Source organism: Toxotes jaculatrix, chromosome 4 (genome assembly GCF_017976425.1).
Source record: "Toxotes jaculatrix isolate fToxJac2 chromosome 4, fToxJac2.pri, whole genome shotgun sequence".
In the NCBI taxonomy this organism is placed as follows: domain Eukaryota; kingdom Metazoa; phylum Chordata; class Actinopteri; family Toxotidae; genus Toxotes; species Toxotes jaculatrix.
Genome location: NC_054397.1, coordinates 12,642,298 through 12,664,835, shown reverse-complemented (window position 1 = coordinate 12,664,835; position 22,538 = coordinate 12,642,298). Strand labels below are relative to the sequence as shown.

The 22,538-nt window shown below is 41.9% G+C and overlaps 2 protein-coding genes across 5 annotated transcripts in view; one reads left to right on the top strand and one right to left on the bottom strand.

Annotated features, from left to right (window-relative positions):
- Positions 1-561: 561 nt before the first annotated feature.
- Positions 562-9,649, bottom strand: haspin (histone H3 associated protein kinase). Its single transcript, XM_041035316.1, has 16 exons — positions 9,242-9,649; positions 8,852-9,013; positions 8,391-8,543; positions 7,960-8,091; positions 5,527-7,522; positions 5,201-5,336; positions 4,909-5,051; positions 4,480-4,668; positions 3,984-4,069; positions 3,760-3,822; positions 3,575-3,666; positions 3,225-3,304; positions 2,656-2,744; positions 2,104-2,246; positions 1,868-1,970; positions 562-991 (listed from the first exon to the last, which is right to left on the bottom strand). Exons 1-16 carry the CDS (start codon positions 9,400-9,402, stop codon positions 790-792), a joined length of 3,930 nt encoding a protein of 1,309 aa, XP_040891250.1. The 5' UTR covers positions 9,403-9,649; the 3' UTR covers positions 562-789.
- Positions 9,650-12,363: 2,714 nt separating this feature from the next.
- Positions 12,364-22,538, top strand: part of LOC121180320 (amyloid-beta A4 precursor protein-binding family B member 2-like) — a 41,955-nt gene continuing 31,780 nt past the window's right edge. For 3 of the 4 annotated variants that reach the window (XM_041035638.1, XM_041035637.1, XM_041035635.1), the window contains exon 1: positions 12,364-12,448. The gene's annotated coding sequence lies outside the window, so the exon portion shown is untranslated. The other variant, XM_041035636.1, reaches the window with a different exon arrangement.

The following is a 22,538-nucleotide window of genomic DNA, read 5'->3' as shown; positions in this document are numbered from 1 at the left end:
GCCTACAGGTCCAGGGGGCGCAGGAGACAGTCTGCCCCTTGGTTTCATGTGACTGTATCTTGACAGAGTGCTCAGTTAATGGACTACAAAGACAAATACCTAAAAGAGACACAAAACAATCACCAGTGCCTAAATGCAAATAGCTCCTTCAACCAACACCACAGACCATAAAGATGTTCAGTTTACAAAGACTCTGTATAAAACAGAGCAAAACCGCAAATCCTCGCATTTCAGAGGCTAGAACCAGAGAATATTTGGCATTTTTGCTTGATGGACGAAAAAATAATTTCTCAAAACAGTCTGTGATTAATTTAAAATGGATTGGTCATTTAGGCACTAATTATCAGATTGCAAAAAATGTGAGAACGGTACCACTTTCCGGTGGTGTTAAAAATCATAATAATTTATTAACAATGTCTTTTTTCAACATTTATACTTGATGATGCAATAATGGTGCATATAAATGAACTAATGAGTTTAAAAAAACAACAACATGCAGCCTGTGCAAGAACAGGCATAAATAAGCTCCATTAACAACACATGAATACAGCATTTTCACAAAGCCATTTTAATAACCTGTCAAATGACACTGTACATGAAGTGACCTCCATCTCTGTCACATGATCATCAATAACCGTGTTTGCATTTCAGAGGCCATGATGGCTGACTGGCAAACTGCTGGCTAAAGGGAGCCAACGTCAGATGACCCACATCCGTTGGACCTCCTTCATATTTAGAAACAGACTGTGGTTGAGTTTCCTCACACTTTATGTGTTCAGTGCTCACATTCTACTGAAACATGGGGCAGTTCTGCAGTGCCTCAGTGGCAGAACTATACTGGAGGACGTTGTCATAGAAACGAGTGAGCTCCTCTCTCGTGTCCTTGGCACCCCTCCCTCGTGAGCTCCGGTACTTCATGGAAAGCAGCTTGGAGCACAGGTAGTGGAGCCACAGCACGTTGGTATGGGGGTGGAAGTCATTCCAGTTGTTTCTGAGACAGATAAAACAAAAAAAAAAAAAAAAAACAAGATCAACAGAGGGATCAAGGAATTGTGACCTCAGTTAGATGAGATGTTAATACTGTGAATTAGAGAGTTAGAGGAGAAGCTCAATACCATCCTCATACCTGTCTAGAAAATATGAAGCTACAGGTAGGTGTCAGTTAGTTTATCTTAGCATGAAGACTGGAAGGCAGTCATCTACAGAAACCTCTAAAGATTTGTCAGTAACACATTAAATCTAATTTGTGTAATCCAGGACAACAAATTATTGTTTATACACTCAGGGTTTTGTGCTTTAGAGGCACTGAGCGTGGCTTTTTTTTCCTGGCTAGCTGTTTCCCTGTTTACAGTCATTATACTAAGCTAATCGTCTTTGAGCTGTAGCTTTATGTTTAACAGACAGATGTGAGAGTGGTATTGATCTTCTCCTCCAACACTCAGCAAGAATATAAACAAGCAAATTTCCCAAAATTTCAAACTATTTCTTTTAGACTTATCACAATGACCAATCAAAAGAAATATCTGTGTCACACAAATTGCATCTTCTGGATGAGAACACATGATAAAAACCACAGATCCATCTCATCAAAAGGTGTATAATAAGAAAAATCTCTGCTTGAAACCTCTAATCAGCTGCTTTCTGGACATCATAATGATTGACCAAGCCAAAGACAAATCAATTAGAAGTCTATTGTAATGTAATATAATGTTACCCCCTCTTGCTATCTATGTTTAACAGGATAAAGTTATTTTTATGTGCGTATGATTAATCTGCTCTGTGTGATGTTTTTACAGTACACAGACCCTCCTGTTAAATGTCACTGTGGGTGTTTCTGAATTAGTCACTGACACATAAATACACTGACCCATTCTCCTGTCTCATCAGTCTGTAGATATCAAACTGGTAATCTCCCTGGCCCATGAAGAGCTCCTCGTCCTTCGAGATGTCGCAGGACACCGTCAGATCATCTGGAGACGACAAAACATATGCTGACTATTCACTATTTAAACACGGCCATAGATTTTGTGCTTAAAACAAGGCACTACAAAATATGACTGCGTTAAAAAAAAAAAAAAACTAGAGAGTGGAGAAATATCTGACCGATTTCTAGTCTGGAAAGAGAGTAGTCAATGATGCGGACCAGCACTCCTTTGGTTTCCAGAGAGTGGGCCGTTCCATTCAGGAGGAAGCTCCCTGTCTTCTGCTTGGTTGTTTTGACCAGCACATTGCCCCAGTGGAGGTCCCTGCAGCAAACAACACAGGGAGTTACTGGCCCAGTTACAAGACACCAACAAATCATTCATCACACTGACACCACACACACACACAAAGTTAATGTGAACAACTAAATGGAAGCTTGAAAAATGTTTGTTGTTGTGCTATCTGGTTGTTTATTATAAGCAAAATTTAATCAAAATACCAGTGTTATGGAAGCTGTTTGTGTATTTATTCAATGCTAATGCAAAGTTGTGGTTATGCTCCTGTGCAATAGTTTATGCATGCATGCCTTCATCCCCATTAACTCTAGGGATTCACTAAAAAAGGTTATGCTTTTGGCACCTTTTTGCTTGGTGTCAAGAGGACTGATGCATGCATGCTATCACAGCGGCTGAAGTTTGTGTGTGTGTGTGTGTGTGTGTGTGTGTACTCTACCTGTGTTCAAAGTGTAGCTCCTGCTCAGCAACAGCCAAGGCAGCAGTAACCTGATGAAGGATGCTCCTCGCCACTGCCAACGACGCCAGCTTGATGACGCAAGAGAGGTTTGAATTAAAGGCTGCGTTTGCACTTCCATATCTCATATTTCTGTGTCTTTTTCCAGTCAATACACTGCATTTGCAATCTAATCTAATCTGAGCATCTTCTTTCAGCATTATCTCCTCCATACATATTTAAGGTCTAACTGACATTAAGTTGTACTGACTCGGTTCAAGCTAGTACTATTTTTATGCATGCAGTCTTTTCATTAATGTTTGAGCACATTTTCACAGCTAGTGTGAAAGTGTAATGAGTTAAAGCTTGTGTAATGAGAGTATAGAGTCTAATGCTTCTGTTTGAAGACAGTATTTGAAATTCTGGTGCAAGAGAGAGAGAGAGACAGAGAGAGAGAGAGATGTTTTGAGCAGTCACTGACATGACTGATGAATGTTTAACATTATTACAAAGCAGTGTATAGCACACAGGGGAGGTATTAAGCAGCCGTCATTGTAATGTGGTGCACCTACCGTGCCATTGCTGTTCTCTAGATCGACGCCTCCAAACTCGAACTCCAGGATTATGAATAACTGATCCTTTTCAAAGAAATCTGTGCAAAGAGGGACACAGAGAGATCCAGTGACATAAACAAACAAATAAACTGCTCCTACAAAGTATTGTGTTGGATCTGGATCATGTTTGAAAGGGCCCTGTTGGGGATTAAATTATATACAGAGTTTGTTTTAATTGCAAACCATCTAGAAATAGACAATGTTAAAAAAGAAATGCCTCTTTGAGTTTCCTCAGTTACTGCAACTTCAGAGACATGTTGTGTAAATGCAATGTGAAACAAATGTTAATATGCTTTTGTCTCAGTGACCTGGTCTGTCATTCTCAGAGCCTTTCTGCTGGTCAAATGTGTCCCAAGCATTCAGGAAATCTGGAGGGTAGCAGCCTCGAACGCAGTGGAGACTGTGAGGGAACAACACATCAAGTCACATTAACACTCAAAACTGCTGTGATGCTAACAGACAAAAAGACAAGGGGACCAGAGAGAGCGCTTACTCATTCAGTCCAATAAAGCCGTGAGTCTGGTTTTGATGTTTCTCTTTCAGGCTGCTCAGCTCCCTGTCAGAAAATAAAAATAAAGTGCTGTTGAGTTAGCACTGCTCAGGTATCACTAAATTGAAACATCCTCATGAATAGGATTACAGTTTTTCAGGCACATATGCTAGCGACAGGTTATGGTGTGAAGTGCAGTGTTAGTTTGTAACCAGTGTACCACTTACTTTGAGATGATAATCTCATGGAGAATTTCTCCAAAGGTCTTCTGGTCCTCTCCGTTCACCTTCTCACTGCCCTCTACTGGAATTATCTGTCAAGACAAGAACCACTGTATAATGCAGAATATACACACATTCACACATATGTACGTTGAACATTTGCAACCTTTTTTTGATCACTGAGCAGCTGTGTGGTTTCTTGGCATCTGACAGGCCTAAACAAAACTCTATATAGTGGCTATAGTTAACATCCCGTGTTACACGTATGTTACTACAACCACTTGTGATCATGTAACCACAATTCCACACCTGGGTCATGAGATGACAGCTATGCAAGTTTCATTCACTGTGGAAGACCATGGAATATGATCAAAAGCTCTGGAAAAAGCTAGTAAGTGAAACTAGATAATTCTGGTTGTAAGTGCAACTCTCTTAAAAGTACAACAGTAAGCTTGTGATGCAATATCACAATATAATATCAGAAATACACAAACACACGTACTTTGAGAGCAACAGTGTCTCCTGAGGCATTGGTGGTGGAGAAGACCTCACCGAAGGTCCCCTCCCCAATCTTAGCACACTGTTTCATACGGTGAGGGAGGATGCACTCCTCCCAGGGCAGTGGGTGCTGCTGAGCACACTCAGCATATACCTTTTCTGCATCTGACAGATCTGCATCCTCACACACAACCTGTAACAAAAAGACAGGATGTAGGAGGTGACACACATCCACAGGCAGGGGATGTGTAATAACAGTAATCACGGTCAGTATGTAGAAAGTAAGTGACACAAGCTTGGACATATTTCATTGTCCAGAGTGACGTGTGAAATATTTAACATGTTTAAGTGTACTTGATAAACTGGCATCTGAGTGTATGTGTGTATCTCGTATGACTCCCTTATAGCTGCAGATGAGCACTGTGTGTTGTACCAGAGAATCACGGAACAGCTGCGACCGGAGGTGTTTGGAGAGTGGCGTCCGCAAGGGTGTGGCAAAGAGATCCTGGCTGATGTCTGCTAGGGCTGTCGTCCCAGGAGAGCCTGACAGATGTAAACTCCTCGGGGTGAGTAGAACTAAAGAGAAAGAAGGGCAGAAGAGAAAATTAAAAAAAAAAATGAAAGGGAGGATGAAACTCAAGGACACATTTTTTGAAGTGGCTTTAAATCCTGAATAGCTAAGGGAAAAATAACAACTGAGTGGAGAGTGTGTGTATTACACATGCCTTTGCGATGAACAGAGAGGGCAGCCTTGAGTCGGCTCCAGGTGTGCGTGCTTGGTGTGAAGTCAGCCAACAGGGTCGAGAGGTTGATCTGACTCGCTCTCACCGGGGTGGAGATATTCATGGTCGTTCCAAGCTCCTGCGCACAGGGTGGGTATCATGGATTGTCAGTGATACCACAGCTCCACCTGTGGCCAGTTTAAATCCTTCCCAACAATTAATACTTAATACAGTTGGTAATCAATACTGTCAGTCAATCTACCTGTCAATTCAATGACATAATGTTTCAGCGCAGTACTATGTTGTGTCTTTGTGTATATTATCCTCACCCTTGGTTGTTTGTGTTGCGTGGAGATCAGCTCATTGATGCTGCAGTCCACAGCCTTGGCACCGTGGGCTCGCATTGTGGCACTGGCGCTGCTTTTGTTTTTCCAGCGACTCACACTCATACCGCTCACACATGCCTTCCTGGTCGTCCCAGGTCGGTCTGTAGATGTGCTCCTCCTTTTCTTTTCTTTAGGAGCCAGAGACATCTTTTTTCTTTTGGGCAGAATGTCACAAGTGCGCTTTACAACTCCTTCTTTGTCTGAGGACATCTTGTCTTCAGAACTTGATGAGCTCCTCTTTTTCATGTTAGCTTTGACAGAAGCGTCTCCATGTGTCTTCGGGTGGTCATTCTTATTGTGTTCGTCACTGGCTGAACCTGACACAACTGTGGGCGATGTGAGCTTTTTGTCTTTCACTTGCAGAATTTCTCTCAACTGTGATAACGTTACTCTCTTTATCTCAACGGTGAGTTTGTCAGACAGACATTTCTCCTTCAGCATCGTTGTGAGCAAAGCTGCCCTTTCTTCTGTTTCTGGATCACTGGACTGTGTCTGGTCTACGGGACTGCTGCTGTCTTCTGACCGTCTCACAGACACTTCCATTCCCTCAGTGGTTTCTTCTGAACATGTGAGAATTTCTGGGTCGTCTATGTTAGGTATGCAGTCATTTTTAGACCCTTTGGCATCTGGATTAACAGACCTATCATCACAAGTCAAACGTGCCTCTTTCTGCTTTGCGGACCCTTTGAGTTGCTGAACAGTCAGTTGTGACGAGGCCTTTACTGCTACAGCCTTCTTTCCAGTAAACAATGTCTGAACAGGGCTGTTGGCAGGTAATTGCGTGCCCATAATAAACTCAACGCTGCTTTCTGTGTGGTGGTTAGATTCATCACAAAGTCCTGATGCAGACGAGTATTCAGCTGACTGCTTACACTCAACTGATGGTGAACTGTTAGTCACTGAAGCTGCCAGTTCAGGAGATTGAAAACTATTTTCTGACTGTAGATAATCTCTGATTTTATCATCTGTCACACATAAATGAAGATTAAATGATGCTTCTGAGGACTGCTCAGACAGCGGATGTTCCTTTGTCGGCTGGCTATAAGCTGAGCTTGAAATTTCCAAACAGGATGAGTAGGTTGTTTGACTGCAAAGCTGAGTCACAGAGAGGATGTCTAATCTCTCCAGCTGCACTGTGCAGAGCTCGGTCAAACATTTCTCCTTCAGAGCCTCTATCAGCCACTCTAACCCTCCTGCTGCTGACACAAAATCACTGCTGATTTCACTGTCTGTAGAAAGCAGATTTAGAGTTTGTAATTCCCCTCCACCCTTGGTCTTCGATTCTTCCATGTGGCTTTTGGCTTCCTCACTACAGCTGCTTCTCTTGTCAGTGCTCTTGGACTCCATAAATAAATCACCAGAGGGTTCTTCATGGTGATGCTGGTCCGGTTCTTGCTCACCAAGGCTCGACAGCAACTTCTCCTCAGAGTGGAGCCCAGTGGGTAGAGCAGAGTGTGATGGACAAGCAGCCTGCCCTTGTGAACCTGGATGTTCTTGAAATGGGCTCAGGACACCAATACAGCTTACTGACATGGATGCAGGGCTGGAGGACTTATCGATGGTGGGGAAGGTTTTAAGGCGTGGACGTTTACTGAAGGAGCCTGCTGAGGGTGTAGAGCAAAAGATGGGTTCCCTGCGGCAAGGTCCAAGGCTGTGATCTGTTGACTCATTGAGGGATATCTCTCGGAGGGGGTTGGTGGCAAAGCTGGAAGCCCCTGCAGCATTAACTGAGTTCTCTGCACTTGACACCAAAAATGCTGAGGGGACCTTCCTATTCCTCCTCCTGAAAGGCCGAAGAATGCTATTGGAACACAAGGCTTCAGAAGTAAAGTCATCTGAAGAGTTGAGGATGCTGAGTAACGCTTTAGGGGGTTTGGGTTTGTCAGCAGTGCCGCGTCTGCGGCGGGTGACAAAGCGGCCCAACGAGGGAGGATTAACACTGAGGGGAAAAAAACAGAATGCACAAAACAAATATCTGATTAAATGAGCTGCAAAATACAATATTATATCTACATTAATCCCTCAAATGAGCATCCCCACACCATAGGTGGAAAAAGAGGAGATTTACATTATGGCAATTTATTTATTTATTCAGCCCATTTTTATTCCGTATGTGAATTATGAAACCTTACTATGAATAAACCTATGCAACAAAATTGAAAAAACAAGTCAAAATAAATGTTGTACATCTTCCTTCTATTATTATTGTTATAATTTCAGTTTTGTACATTGTCAATATTGTGGACTTGATGAATTGTGGATTTGGATAGAACTCATGGACTTCTTGGGAACATGCCCATTAAGTCCAAAAGTCTGCAAGCGCATTGAAGGCTGGACATTTCAATTCAGCCTTAGCAGACACAGCTGAGTACTTACTTAGAGTCTCTCTTCATTTGAACTGATTTTTTCTGACATTTTGGAGCAGATGTTGAGTCTTCCTCACTCTTGCTGGTCTTTGGGACCTGCTGGTCTTGCTGTGTCATCAAAATGCCTGGGAGCTGGCTTTTCCTGTTGATATGAAAAGAATCATTTCAGAAATACTTTAGCAGATACTAAAATTACTTCTGTAAGTGAGTGATTCCAGACAAATGTGTAGCTTTAAGTTCAAAAGCCCAATTATATAAATCTGGCAACATAAAGTACAAAATTCACAACAGTTACAGATGATATAATTCTAAGGCCGGGGCAATAATTCAACGTCACCATTTATCAATTTTCAGTGTAACTATATTATGCTACATATCCATGATATATGATATCCACAATGTCCATGACATATATCTGCTCATGCTCAACTGGGCACAGACCTGGTAGTCTTGCTCCGCTGAGTGGGCTGGGGGGGTGGAGGAGAGGGTCTGCTGATGTTCTCCTCATCACTGCTGTTCTCTGTCAGACATAACAGAACTTTTCTCTTGGTGGGCTGGACTGCTCTGCCTCTGTAAACACTAGTCCTCTTCCCTCTAATAATAAAAGAAGGATTAAAACCAACAGATGAGCAGGTTACAATACTGAGCATGAGCGAGCGGTCAGGGAAAAAAAACAACTATAAGACATTAAATGTTGCAAAGAACCTCAAGTTCTATTTTGTAAATGCTAAGATGGTCAAAATACTACATATTTTTATACACTTTCCTTTAAGTAATTTTCTGTTGTGCTTAGGACCTCCTGTTGGTTAAATATTAACAATGTATTTATTACAAAATTCACAATAGTGATGAATTTGTAATGGCATCGCTCAAAATTGCCAGCTGCGTGTTTGTTCAAGGACCTTGTTGTCTTGCTCTGCTGTGCAGGCTGAGGACGAGGAGGAGAAGGGATAAAGACGTTCTCCTCATTGCTGATATTCTCCTCATCACAGCTCTTCTCCGTCAGCATGGCCTTTTTCTTGGCAGGACGCGCCGCTCTACGACTGGCAACACTTATCCTCTCTCTATGACATGAAAAACGGATAAAGACATAAGGAGCTGTAAAGGTATTATGTCATTTAGCCTTCTCTATAAATTGGGTGAACAAAAAACTGTACTGCAGAGTTCCTCTTAAGCCCTCCTCTAAAACCTTATGAAATACTAAATTAAAGACAGATGTGGGGACACCGCATTAATAAGAAGCATGACAACCAGGTCGATGGGACTCTGCTCATCTGTCGACTTGAGCATACCTTTTTCTCGCAGGCTTTGCGGGTTCAAAGACGGAGATGTCACCGTCTGTTGAGGAGGTACTATCGAAGGCCTGCTTGCGGCATTCAGGTGAAATCCAGGCGGGCAGCTTTCGCCTCTGCTTACCGTATGTCTTCAGAAATAACGGCTTTACTGGCTTCATGTTTAAAATCACAGCTATAACCGTGGTAGTGCGCCAAGCTTGTTTTGAAAAATGTTAAAAACCAATTAGCGTTACTAACCCAGAAGAGACCTATGCTACAGCTATGCTAATGTTGACTTTTAAATGCGCTGACAAAACTATATCAGCGCCTGTACAACTCATTAACAGTGATAAACTAAACTCGTTGTAATTTCATCTAACTAACCAGCTGTTTTAACCCGTCTGCATTACTGATAGCGTTGTATTATCTTTTGTATCTCCTTCATTATTTTCAAGTATGAATACGCTAGACCCGCTTCTTGTTCAAACTGTTGGACACCGATGATTGGTCAACAACCGGTGATGGAAACAACACAGCGCCGCCTGGCGGATTGGAGTAATTACATCTCCCAGCTCCTCGATACATATCCCGGCTCAGCACCTCGACCAGAAATGGGTCCGACCAACCGTGTTAAGTTGTAATGTTCATTCTTACACAATATCTTGATGGAGATTAAAGGGTGGGCTCACATTTTCAAATGTATTTTAAAACAATAGTCAGCTGCTCATAAACCGTTTTTGCTTGCTGTAATCATCCTCCTGTTCATTCACTGAAAGATTCATTCCTTAAAGTGCTTCCAATGAAAGTGATGATAATAAGAGGCTTCAGCAGTCTCAATAAAAAAAAAAAGTGGATACTTAAAAAGTTACAGCCTTTTAGGCACAACAATGCAGTAAATCGGTGTGACCACCAGGTGTCATTATTTTATTGGACTGTACTCCCTTATTTTATTTGCGTACAAACATACTGTAGTCACAGTATGCTTTGATATTTACGTCAGTATTTTGCATGTTGAAAATTATTATTGTTGCCATATTTATTTTACATTTAATATGTGTATTAAAAAAATTAGAAAATTCATGTTATTAGAAAGAACAGGATGTTGCCACTGGATCACTGCAATCTCCTTAATCTAATCAGTGGGCACCTTTTTTACTCCAAACATGAAACAATACTAAGTTTAAGACCAGTCTTTATGCATGTTCTCTGCCTGTCAGGCTGTAATGTAAAACTAGATTAGGCTATATGTACTATCAAGTGTGGGTAATAATTTCAAGTACAGCTGAGGAAAAAGTGATCATTATTTTTATAGGTACCTTGTTATAAATTTAAGTGATGAAATTGCTTTGTGGTTTTGCACTTTTGGACCACGAATCACAAATCATGTATATATAATGTTCCCAATTATTTTTTAAAGCAAAGACATGGCTGAGAATTTCTTTAATCACTTTCCTACCTTCCAGGCACCAATTACTCCTCATCATTATTATTATTTTTTTTTTGTGCTGTGAAATCCTTTTGCACAGACTTGAAAGTTGATGGAAGGTAATCCAGTCACCTATCGCAAATGCAACTCCAGAAAGGCCAATAATAAAATATTATGCACTATTAAAGTCTTCTGGGACAGCATCCTGATGAGATTTCATGCAGCTCTGTTCTCAGCAAGGAGAGGGCAAGGCAAATGCAAATTCAAGAGGGATATTTACCATATTTGTAAGAGAAGAGTGCCTCTAGCCTCACCTACTGAGACTTACCTTAGGTCAAAAGTATAAAGCTTGGAAAGTCAGGTGCTTCTTTATGCAAGGGAGACATGGATCTACACAGTAATTCTTTTAGACCCTATACATTGTTTTCTCCTTTTTATCAGGGCTGAGCTTTCAGATCAAATCTCACTGAAATAAAATTCCCCAAACAGCAGTAGTGCTCATTTCAGACTAAATGCTCTTTTAGTTGTTCCATGTCAATAAGTTTCAATTGCTGCAATACTGAATACTGCCAAATCTTGCCATGTGTGGTGGCTTTGTATTGGTCAGCTTCTGTTTGTAGTCAGGGACACTTGAGTCAAATATAAATGTTGCTGTGTTGCCCGTCAATGTACGACGACACAGTGGGGAAGTAAGTCAGCTTGATCCTTCCATTGTTATTATTAGGTGGAAAAGTGGATGACAACAATCACTACAAACTGACAATACTGTTTATCTTTTAAACACTATTATTACTAGGCTGATATTTTGTTGTCTGTTGGCAGCACTTTGGGTTTGTGAGTGGGTAGTGACATTATCACACTGATGGTGTGATATTGTTTTTGTGAACACCCAGTGTGAGTGTTTTGACATTTTGTAAGATATCAGATCTGCCATCTGATGACTTTTATTGTTACTGACATCTCAAACAATTTAGTCATTTTGGATCATATTTTGTTAAAATTATTTACTGCCAAGTGCAGTAAATAAGTGCAATTACATGACTGTGTAGTGTAATTTTTGCAGCTCAGCTTTGTTGTAGAGATTATGTGTTTATTGATATATTACATATTCATTTTTAATTCATAGATATTTATTAATAGTATTTGTATTATATTCACATAATTTTCACGTTGTGCTTGCTTAGTTATTAAGCACAGATACCTTTTATGCTATTTATGGGCTCTATAGTTTTTCTGTTCATCTGTATTCTTTTCCTACATAACTGGTCTGCAGGGGGCTCATGCATGTTCTGCCTGAGGGGGGTCACTAAGTACTGATTCAGTAGGGTGCCCAAACTTCTGTACAATGAGTTTTTTTCTTTTCTTTTTTTTTTTTTTTAAAGAGCAACAAAATAACATTAGGGGAAAATCTCACTTTGTAATATATTACAAAATACACGCCAAAATATAGAAAACTTCCAAGTTTACAAATGTCCTTCAGAAAAATGAGATGAGAACTTTCCTGTCTACTATCGAAGTGAAAGCAGCCACCATAGGGTGAAGTGATGGCATTAGGCTTGCCATTCCCACATTCATTGTATATACGTAGACCGTATAAAATTAAATAAATAAATAAATAAATAAAAAATAACAGAGGAGCGTTTGCTTCCGGAGCAGCGTCCCCCGGTTCCCCCTGTCGGAGAACAGCGGCATCAGGGAGGGAGGGAGGAGAAAAAGAAACAAGACGAGAGAAAACGGAGGGGAGGAGGGAAAAACAGACAGGAGCGCAGCGAGGAGGACGTGAACACACTGGAGAGGAGGTGAGTGATGTGGTATGCCGAGAATTTTCGCTCGAATACGGGGAGTTGAGGTCGTTACGGTGCCGTTGCAGTTTGCCCTCTCAGCCCTGAAATGACTAGAAACGTGAGTAACTTTCCGTGTTCTTCTGGGCGACGCATTGCTTTGGTATCTGAGGGGCCCGCTGTGTTGCAAACAAGTCGGGAAGGTGGGGGAGAGGAGACTGGGAGGCTGCGGCGGCAGAATGGGGGGGGCTGCACTTATGTTAGCATTTATTTCATGCGTTTAGCTTGTTTGTGAAAACAGCCGTTAAGGGAACGTTGTCGCGAGCAGGCAGCCGTCGACCACCGCTTTTCTTTAAGGTTAGCTAGTTCAACTCGACTCCTACGTTTGGGATTTAACGGTGAAAACGCTTTTAAAAAAAAAAAAAAAAGGATGCAAGCGAGCTGTTAATATAACATTTCTGAAACCTCACTACTCTTAAACTCGAGCTGTCATTATGTAGGGAAAGGTGGCCTACACCAGCAGGTAAGTGGCTGGTTAACTGATCGGTCATCCATCAAAAGTTAGCCAACCACCAGACAAAAAGAAGACCTATATATGTACAATAACTAATCCGGTTTTAATTTCTTACTATGATATAAGCTGTTAATTCGTGCCATAATGTCTACATTTCTATAGAGGTAAGCTGAGACAGACCTTCCACTTCATCTCCACCAGAGAGCTGAAGTTTAGTTGTGTTGTTCCTGACCATTTTTTCTTGGGCTAAACTGCTAAATACTGCACATATAGAGCTACAAAACTGAATAGGTTGGTGACACCAGGACTTGTTCCTAAGTAGGGTTATTGGTTCGTGCCCCAAATAGGCATGAAAATACCTATTTTCATGAGATACTTATCTTTTGTTTGTTAGTATTCAGACTGTCTGTCACAGGTTCTCAGAGCCCAAAGTGGCATCCTTAAATTGTTTTTTTGTCTGGCTAATGCTCCAAAACCCAAAGATATTCATTTTAGAACGAAATAAAACAGAGAAAATAAATAAAACAGTTTTAGCACTAGGTGCATGACAGGTCAGTTTAACCTATCCTTTGGTTCCTGTCCAGAGATGTTCCAGCTCCTGACTCATGGCTGTGTCCCCTGTCTCGTCCTATGTTGGCTTCTGTGTTAGAGCTACAGTTTGTTTAAGAAAGAGACTCTTTGTGAAACAAACAGGCATAAAGGATGGTGTTCTCTTTACTTGTGCACATTACGTGGAATAGTCTGGGGCTATAGGCCATGCAGGCCCCGGGGGGGGGGCTGAGGTTGAGGCTTGCATTGGTGCATGGTGCTGGCTGGACACAGTTAGCTAATCGTTTCCAGCTTTTCTCTGCTAGTCTTTGCCAGGCCCATGAGATAATATGCCTGTTTGTTTTATACAAACATGGAGCCACTTAATTGCTTGTTTATGTTTTCTGATTTAAAGAATCCAATGAATAATGTGAATAAATTTCCTGTTTAATTGTCTTGGAGGTAGGGGGTGCAGAAATAGGACTCAGATATGTTTTGCATTAAGATGTGGAGAAAGAATTATTGTTGACTTTTCCTTTTAAAACCATTGACAGGGCTGACTTTCACAAGGACTGGATTTGTTGTTGTGTCACAAGAAAGTAAGAACTTGTGAAATAGTTCATATTGTAGACTCTGTCTGTTTATGTGGAAGCAGAAGGGACACTGAAGTTGTTGACAATAACATGAATTACCAGAGGATGTGTGTTCTGTTTTTGGATTGCACCACTGAGGTTTCTCTCGCTCCTTGTCTCCCAGGCTTTCTCTCCTGGTGACAGTGGCTCTCATGCATTCGTTTTGCGTCACGTTTTCACTGATGCGTCCCTGTGTCTGCGTTTAGGAAGTGTGCTCATAAAGTGCACTTGTCAAAAAGCATAAATAATGAATGAAACTGAGGGTAATGTCATGTTTACAGTCTGAAAAACCTTCTGTTTTACTATGTCGTGTATAAGCTTCTATGATAAACTGCCAGCACTCACTATTTTCGGCAGTGGTTGTGGTGGTTTTATAAGGTTTGTGCTGCGGTGTTGGCTTGGTGAGTTAATTAGTGCAAGCTGCAAAAATGAATGTGTCACTGACTGTACCACCATGGTAGAAATGGTGCACTGTCATCCTCTCTCTCTCTCTCTCCGTCACTGCCTGTCTTCCTACCTCGCCTCCCTCCCTGCCTCTATCCTCCCAGCCTCCTTGCCCTGCCGTCTTGCTCTTCATCCAGACCTGGCCCCGGTCTGCAGTGTGTGCGTGTGTGTGTGTGTGCGCAGGAACATGATGTCATTGCTAATTGCTTAGGGCTCTTGGGATGTTAAGTTGGTTTATATTCTGCCCCTACTCCCTCTTTTCACTTCATCCCTCTTTCCGTCTTTGCTCACTTTCCCTCCCTTCAACTGTAGCATTTCTATACAACACCAGGAGTTGCTGAGTATGGAAAAAGTGACTTGGACATTTATGGGCTGAGTTTTGGGCCAAGCACTGCAGACAGTTCCTGTGTGCTTGTGTATGCCTGCTTGTTTAGCTTTGGTATTACGAATGTGCCTCACTTTCAAGATGGCCCCTTCTCTGTTTAGGTAACTTCTACCACCTCTATGAGAGGAAAATAAAGGCACACATGCATTTAGGCATTCTGTACACACTGCACATGGACATGGACAGAAATAGCAATTCAGTAATGTAAGCTGTGACCTTGTGACGCTGTGAGCATGTCAAACACCCCAAAATACGATATCTTAGCTTGCCTCAAAGTGCTCTGCAGATTGGATGTAATTATGTTGGCCAGACTATAAATGTGTGAGTGCGGTGTTGGGACTTTCTTGCCTTGCAGCACCAACCTGTTAGTCTGTGTGTGGTCGAGGTCATGCACAACAGCTGATGAGAAAGGATGGCGAGAGTGTGCGTGTGCGCACATGCTTGTCTGACACAGTGTGCGTGTTTCTGTGTGGGTGTGTGCGAGCAATCAGATAAAGAGTTTGGAGATCCGTTATCACCACCCTGCTTCCCCTGTGAAACAATACCACTGGTCCGCCCTTGACCAAACAAGTGTGTGTGTGCAGGCATGTGCATATTTGTGTGTGTGTATGTGTGGAGTCTGACCAGATTGGACAGATGAATGATGAATTAAGGACAGCGGAGAGTAGATTCATCCCAGGCTGTCAAGTTGGCAAGATAACCACACTGCAGATTGTTTGTGTGTATTTATGGATGATGCTGTATGTGTGTGTGTGTTTTCTCGTTTTCTCAATCTCATTCTCTTCACTTTCTCTTTCAGCCCCCTATCGATGCCTCTCAATAGGGTTATTGTGCCCACTGTCAGGCAGGCTGCAGTGTGTATGTGTGTGTATCTGTGCATTGTTGTTGCAGGGAGCAGACAGCCGTGAGGTGTGTTTGAACAGAGAAGGAGCACAGAGGCCCTGTTCATCCTGTAGGGTGTGAAACTGAATGATAGGGCCCCCTTTCTCTCTTTCCATCTGTCCCTCTGTCTGTCTTCCTGCCTCACTCTTTCTGACAGTTTTTCACCCACACGCTTGTTCTCTGTTCCCTTCTTTTTGCTCAGTTTTACTTTACGTCTTTGTTTTCTTTCTTTGTGTGTGTGCGTGTGTATGTGAGTGAGAGTGCTGCCGTGTAATGTGTCAGCTTCTGGCAGCTTTCACTGATCGGCTGTCTTCTTGCTGTCAAGTCTGCCTTGTGATTGGGTCGTCAGTATGCATGTTATTCTTCCTGTAAATTACCTGTGGAAGCAGGCAAGGGCCGACAAGTTTTTTACTCTTAAAGGAAACCCCACACGCAGAGATAGATCCACGCCTGTGCTCACACGCTCGGTGCACATGTACACACACTTTCCCACTCTTTTTGTTTTTATGTTTCTGTTTCTGATGTTGTCTTTTCCACATGGCTGCACTTTCACACGTATACCCCCATCAGTCCCAGTTCAGCTGCTTAAGAGTTCTCTCTGACCTCCCCCCCACCCCTCTGACTTTCAAACACAAACAGACCGTGATACACCATGAAAGCCAGAATGTGATGAAAGATGCTGGAAAGGCCAGAGCCCCAGGTGCCTCTGTAAATTAGCCTACTACAGCAAGTTCAGGGATTTCTGCTGCAGTGTCTCAAAACAAGGATTGACTCAAGAGTTGGTAGTTTGTACTTTACTTCTCTTATCCTCCACCCTTGGTGCAAGGAACACTTGAGTAGATAGACAGATGCTCTTTAACAGGCACCTCTAAAAGCACAAGGAACAGTCAGGACCAAGGACCCATGCCAAATGAAATATTTACAGTACACTGATCATTAGAAAGCATTCAGCATGCTATTCAAAACATCTTACACACAATTATTGTAATACTGTCATGGATTACGATCTAACAGGTATGATGTATCGGCATATATTCCACTAATACAAGACAACAATTAACTCTAAAAAGTATTAAACTCTCACTGTGTTGTACTTCAATATAGCATTACTCACAATTATCTTTGGAGTGTTTATATTTGGGTTGTGCTACTTTTGTTGTTCCTTTGTAGCCTAAAAAAGGCCACGATTCATGTTTACAACTCCTTCGATTTGCTTACATTTGTCACTGCTGGGATTTTGAGACGAGTGTGTGCTTGTGGTTTACTTTTCTCAAAGGTATCATAAGACATATTTGACATTTGTGCCTTTGGCTGTTCATCGGTGAGATTGGTGTCAGTCAAACATTTGAATAACCAGCAAATTGGACGTTCTCTATCGGTATGTGACTGAAACCAAAAGAGCTGTTAGATACATTTCAGGTACAAAAATCAACACAATCTAGTTGAGGTGGGACAAATAATTGAGGCATATTTCAGTATGGTCTCTTATACGTTGTCGATACCCATACAGTAATGCATATTGAAGCTTGCTTGGCTGCATAAATCTCAAAACAGGAGGTGTTGTATCTTTCTGCCAGGTCAGCCTTTCTTCCACTTGATGGCTGTTTTACATTTGAATGGCAGCACATGTATACGTGTTGGTGAGGCTCAGACCTTTTCGTAGTTCAGTATACTATTAATTCATAAACGTTTTGTTTGTTCCATAGATGTGATGTATCGTAGGTGATTGTGTCGCAGCAAATCCAAATGCAAAATGAGCTGTATGGTGACGCCATCATTATCATAGGCAATTTAAGTTAAGTTTTGATTTCTTGTCATATGTTAAGAGCTGAAACTAAGTGGAGCCGTTGATCAACAGAAAATTAATTTGATAATTGATTGTTTCATTTTTTAAGCAAAAGTGCCAAATATTCATTAGTCAGGCTCTGAGGAATGGTATCTTTCACAGTTTTTAACATTTTGTATATTAAAGAATAAAGAGATTAATCAACGATGAAAGTAATTGTTAGCTGCAGCCCTACATATGTTTTAGCACAGAGTTAACTTTTCCTGGTAAAACTGACCAGGGCTTCGCCCAGGAAATTCTTCTGCAAATGTGGAATCAATTTTGTTTTTGGATGACAGCCTGAACAACAGACACACTCATGACATATATACTGGTAACATTTTCTGTGTGAAATAGTGCCCCTGTTGCTTTTCCTGATAGGTTTTTGTTTCATTTTATAAAGTGTGTTAAGTTGTTTAGAGGGGTCTTTTTTTGCCAGGAGAGGTGGTCCACCTCTATAAAACCCTGGAGCAAGCCTTGCACACTATAGCTTTTCCTCACTCTTCTTCTGTTGTAACAATTAACCTTCACGGGTCCAGAGTCTGCGAGCTGCATGAAACACATTCCTGTGGTATGAATGTACAGGATGACAGGTGATAGGAATGTTGAATCATTATCGCAGTCATTGTGGTGACTTTGGTTCCGGACCAGATTAATTTCTTCCGTTTACATCATATCCTGTGGTGGTAATAACAATAAGTTAACATCTGTGGTGAGGATGTAAAGCAGTGGCAACCTAACATAAACCGCAATAACATAAACACATTGTTGGCTAGAATTTAAGTTAATAGAACAGTGTAATTTTGATTTAAACAAAAAAAAAAACAGCGCTGGAATTTGCCTCTTGGCTTTGCACTGACTTGGCAAAACAAGTGGAGAGGCAGTCATGGCCTTGTGTATGTTTGCTCCAAACAGTGGCGGTGCGGTGTTGGTCCACCAGCCATGGTCAGCAAACTGTATCATCCCCATCCAAAACCAATGACCTCTCAGAGAAGAATGCCCTGCTAATATTGGGAAACGACAGTGGTAACTTCCATTGGTAGGAAGGGGAGAGGGACAGAGGGAGAAAGAGGCAGCCATTGTGTACGAGGAAAAGACAACGAGTGAGGGAGGGAGGGGATGATTTAAAGTGTTGGAGAGGGAGCGATCGTTGCAGTGGTGTCTGTGGTTCCTTTGGCAGAGATGGGACATTCCTTTTCTGATGAGTCACTCTCTCTCTCTGATCCGTTTTCTTTCCTGACATCTCTTGTTCTTACGCGGGTACCCTTTTCTCCTCCCTTCTCATTTTCTGAGTGTCTCCTCCTCTTACTGTCTCTCCCTATTTGACATGTTGATTTTTGGCTATTAAGTCAAGCAGTCAGATCACCCTGGTCTGTGATATCAATACAGTCTTGTGACTTTATCATGGAACAGCTTGCCACAGGCTTTCAAATGAAATGTGAGAGATCAAGGCCGTGCTGAACTAAAACACACACACTAAAACACGTGCACAGTCTGAGTAAGGAGCTGTGTCGTTTGTGTCTAGACTTCCCTGTCCTCTCGGATGTCCTGTCACATCTCAGCTATATATAGGATACACAGTCTCTCCACTGCTTCTGCCCTTTTCTTGGATCTAACAGGCCTTTTGTGCATGTGCATGTCTGTCCGCCTGTCTGTGTGTTTTCACTGACAGAGAGAGAACGCTTTTTAAAATACATGGCCTGCCTTCATGTCGACTGAAAAAGAAAATAACAAAAGAGAGCTGTAATGCTTGTGATCAAGCAGAAGCGAAGCAGAAGGTCTAATAAAAAATCACCATGAATTGTGTCTAGAGAGCTATCTTTGCTGATGAAAGAAAAAAAAATATAACCATTTCCGAAAGTTTATTTCCCTATGAAGCATTTAAGACACTGATCACATGCTTGAAACTGATGAGATAGGTCTTCACTGCATGAAGAGGATGAGAGGTGTGTGTTCAGGTGAACGATTTGCGATTTTGTATTTAAACGCATTATTATCAATGCTTTACGAAGCATTGTAACCACAAGAACCACAAACACATGACAAATTGAAATAAGGATGTGGCTTTACTTGTTGTTCTCTGACTCTGCTCCGGGCACTACTTGTTGTCTTCAACGTTGCGTCCAGGAAAGAGCTGCGGTCTCATTACAGCGAAGTCACGCTGGCTGCATGACGGCTCATGTGTGTTCCACAGAGGGAGCAGGCTTTAAGGTCTGAAGCGGGACTTCCCTCCTCTCAGTGTGTTTTGCTTGGTGTCAGTGTGTTCGTGGTGTACTTTTTCTCCCCCCTCCCTCAACCTCCCCTCACCCACAGGAAAGAGAGGCTGGATGAAGCAGGGAGGAAAAGAGGGGGAATATCAGGGACGGGGGGGAGGGGTTACAGCACACTCGTTCCCAAGTTTCCCAAATCCAGGAAATCATCCCCTGGCTTCTGTTTCTGACATGATTCTTTTGCAGGTCACAGGGTTTCAAAGTCTGTGAATGTGTGTGAGGTGAGATTTCTTAGTCTGTTACAAAGCTCTTTAACCCCTTCCACCTTTAGTACTATTTTGATTATGTTAGCCAGCCTTAGTTTGCTCATTGAGAGAATGTGTACACGTGCTCACAAATGGTCCTCACTCATCTTTATTCTCATGGGTTGTGTTTGTGTGCATCTGTGTTTTGTCTTCTCCTTTTGATGACCAATTAGAGGCATTTTGCCCCCCAGTCGCCCCTGACCCACCCACCCACCCAAAAAACAGACATGCCTAAGATTCTTTGGCACACCCTGAAAATTCCTCACTGCTTTCCTTTCTTTTGTGGTCATTTTCTTCTCTCTCTTTCCTGCCCACGGAAACCACGCCAGCGGAAAATGATACCTTTAGCTGTATGTATACAGTACATTGAGGCATTCATAAATTCACACACACAAACAGGGAGACTCAGTTAGTCTTGGGGTCTACTTTAAACTCTGACTATACTAGTAGAATTACAGTGGGGCTATTTCTGTCTGTCCTTCACACTTACTATCCACTGCTGCTTCAAGGGCGATGTATGGCCATGGGAGCACGCTCAAACCACAAAGCCCTCTCTTATGAGTGCGTGTGTGTGGGAGTGAGTGTGTTTGTTTGTCTGTACACAAGATTGTTTGTTTTGGCTGCAGCCTCAGTCAAAGTGTTACTTTGTCTCTGTTATTTCCCGTTATTGACAATGCAAGGATGCACGCACACAAACACAAACCTCCTTGCTCTTCTAACCTTCCGGTGTTATTCTGGGTGAAACCAGATTTTGTAGATGGCTATTGTTTTCTTCCCTTCTCCTTGTTTTAGTGGACACACACACACTGAGCTTGGAGTGAGGAAAATATAGCACCAGACTGGTCCAGTCATCATCCGTCTGTTAGCTTTGCTAACCTTGGGCTGATTGATGCCTTTTTTTGTGTGTTATTCCACTGACTATAGCCACTTTCATTCATCATGAATTTGTTTGTAGCTGCAAAATATTTAGCTATGGCACACTCTTCATGCTAGATTCCCAAAAATAACCTTGATAAACATACCCTGTATTAGAACCTCTGCATGATTGTGGCTCACAGCTCACTTATACAAAGAAAAACAAAACCAAGAAAACCAGAGTGAAGCAATATTTTTAAATAATAATATAGTAATGAACAGAGGTATACAGAACTATTTGAACTAATTGAAAGCTGAGTAAAACTGACTTGCTTTTGAGAAATGCATTTTGCAGTTAGGAAGCATAATTGAAAATGCTACATCAACACTTTTCTTATGATGGTAACTCTGATCATGTAAAAATATCTGCAGTTGGGGAGCAGAGTTAACATAAAGGTGCATAAAACAACCGGGAGTGTGCAATGCAGGCTGGTTCTAAGCCATTTAGAGTTTTATATAGTCAAAAGGGGCTAAAAAAATCAATTCTAATTAATACAGTGATCGAGTATAGTTCAGTTAAATATGCTTTTAGTTTTTAGTTGTGGTCAGGAGCTGAGGAGTAGAATTTTGAAAAAGGCTCTAAATTGCATCACAATAGATTATATGGTAGGCTATATAGTAGAAACGACTAAGTTTGGCATAGTGGTTGGAACATGAAGAGCTATCCAGCAATGGTAATATATGTCTTTGTTTAGGAGTGTTGCTAAATTCCCATCCTTGTAGTTCAAGTAGTATGCAGCTAAATGTAAAGGGCCCGGCCTACTCTGCTGTCCAATGAAAATAAAGCCAAGAAAGATCTGGGAAGATTGCCTGGTTTTGTGCAGCTGGCTTACACGTTCACGTCCTAATCCAAAAGTTAGAAAAACACCCAGTTGCATTCTCTATTCTGCATGCCTTGCTTTGTTGACATGAATCCATCCATTTTGTTTTTGATGACTGGGCCTCTAACTGCGACAGTTTTGCTTTCTTGTCTGTCTTTTTTGGTAACAGATGGGGTTTCTCACGAGCAGGGGGCGAGAAGAGAAGAGGAGGGGAAGAGTGGCTGTAAATTAGGGTTGTAGAGAGAAACGGGTGGGTTTTTATGAGAGTTTACAGAGCTTCTTCACTTTTAATGAGAAAAGACAGCAATTCTCTTCTAGACAAAAGAAAGGAGGGAGAGGAAGGGGCTGAGAGCTGGAAGATGAATGTAGTGGAGGCTAGGAGTGGGAGAGGAAAGGAAATGGACAAGAAAATGGGATAAAGGAAAGAGGTAAAAGTCAAGTGGGATTAACAGAGGAACTGGAAAGGCAAGAAACCTTGGGAAGGGCAGGAAGGAGGAATGAGAGACCTATCAAACTGTTGGCAGGTATCCACATGGCATACGAATTTAAAAGCAATCATTCTGTGGCTCGCGCAGTCCAGAGTTTGGTGAACAACAGTGGTTACACACAGTACACCTAAAAAGAGACAGACAGAGAGAGAGGTGGGG